We start from the raw sequence: 1271 nt of genomic DNA on the forward strand, positions 1-1271 counted from the left end.
AAAGATAATTTACGTATAATTAAAATTGGAAGATGGTTTTTATGTGAGTACCCTATTTCTAAAATATAGTTTCCAGGGGGAAAAATCCTAAAATTGCCAAACCCAAAAGACATAAAATTCAAACATTAATTTTTGTTTTAATATATACACTATATATTTTTTTCTTATAAAGGCAATTTCATGTATGTTTTCGGATATACAAGACATTTGCGAAACATGACACTCTAAAATAAAAGAAAAGGAAAATCATAGAGTATCTTAACTTATTCATAAAAAAAAATAAATAAAAGAAAAGGAAAATCCTTGAGTATGCGGTTCGCTGGACCGGCTTGGGAAGTAGAACCAGTCCTCTGGGCGAATACTTGGATGTCAAGAATCTAAAGAAACCGCCTCGCTTAATCTTGGCACCCAAGTTCTTGAAAAAATATCCCATCGGACCCAATCCGCTTTGACTCCGAGGACCGGATAAAAGATCTTTCTGTTTTCCCGTCCTCGGCCATAATTTTACCTCCCTCATAAAACGTTAAAACCCTTTTTCTCTCCCTCCGCCCCTCTCCCCTCCGCTGCGAAATCTCATCGAATTGATGAACAAAATCATCCGCAAAGTGTAAATAAATAAATAAACAATCCGAGAAAAAATCCTCCTCCATTATCCCTCTTCTTCCTCAGCTCCAAGTCCCAACACCCCCCAAACTCCTATCTTCACCCAAACTAACTCCACCCACACCCTCACCCACCTTCCTCCTATATAAACCCCTTTACTATCTTCATCTAGGGTTTTTTTCGCTCTTAGGGTTTTGCACACCTCCCGCCATGGACGACCTCGAGAAAGCTATCCTCCTGATCTACGATCCTTCATCATCTCCAGATTCATCTCTTCGATCTCAAGCCATTGATTACATTAACCAGATCAAGTTTTCAACAAACCCTTCATCTCTTTTGCGCCTTTGCCTCGAGCTCTTGAGCCGATCTTCGTTAATCCCGGTCCATTTACCCTTCTCTCTCTCAATCGGAGGACTTGCCGTTGTTGAGATCATCCCTGGTTTCTCTCTCGTCGTCGATTGCCCTATCGCCGCCGTTTTTGAAGAACAAGTTGGCGCAAACCCTAGCTTTTTTGATCCGGTTGGAGTACCCTTCTCTGTTCCCGTCGCCATTTGTTCAGTTGATGCCGAACCTATCGACGGCGGCCCCGACGGCCGTCGATTTCTTCTCGAGGCTGCTATCGGCGTTGGATGATGATTTGATCAGTCAGGATTATCCGAGATCGGAGG

General features: G+C 42.4%; 1 protein-coding gene across 1 annotated transcript in view; it reads left to right on the forward strand.

Annotated features, from left to right (window-relative positions):
• LOC109833596 (exportin-T) overlaps window positions 493-1271 on the forward strand; it is a 22265-nt gene continuing 21486 nt past the window's right edge. The window contains 2 exon segments of the mRNA XM_020401336.1: window positions 493-989; window positions 991-1271. The exon segment at window positions 991-1271 is cut by the window's right edge and continues 1187 nt beyond it. Of these exon segments, the coding sequence (XP_020256925.1) occupies window positions 814-989; window positions 991-1271 (457 nt within the window). The 5' untranslated portion in view covers window positions 493-813.

The sequence above is a fragment of the Asparagus officinalis genome, chromosome 3 (assembly GCF_001876935.1).
Source record: "Asparagus officinalis chromosome 3, Aspof.V1, whole genome shotgun sequence".
NCBI lineage: Eukaryota > Viridiplantae > Streptophyta > Magnoliopsida > Asparagales > Asparagaceae > Asparagus > Asparagus officinalis.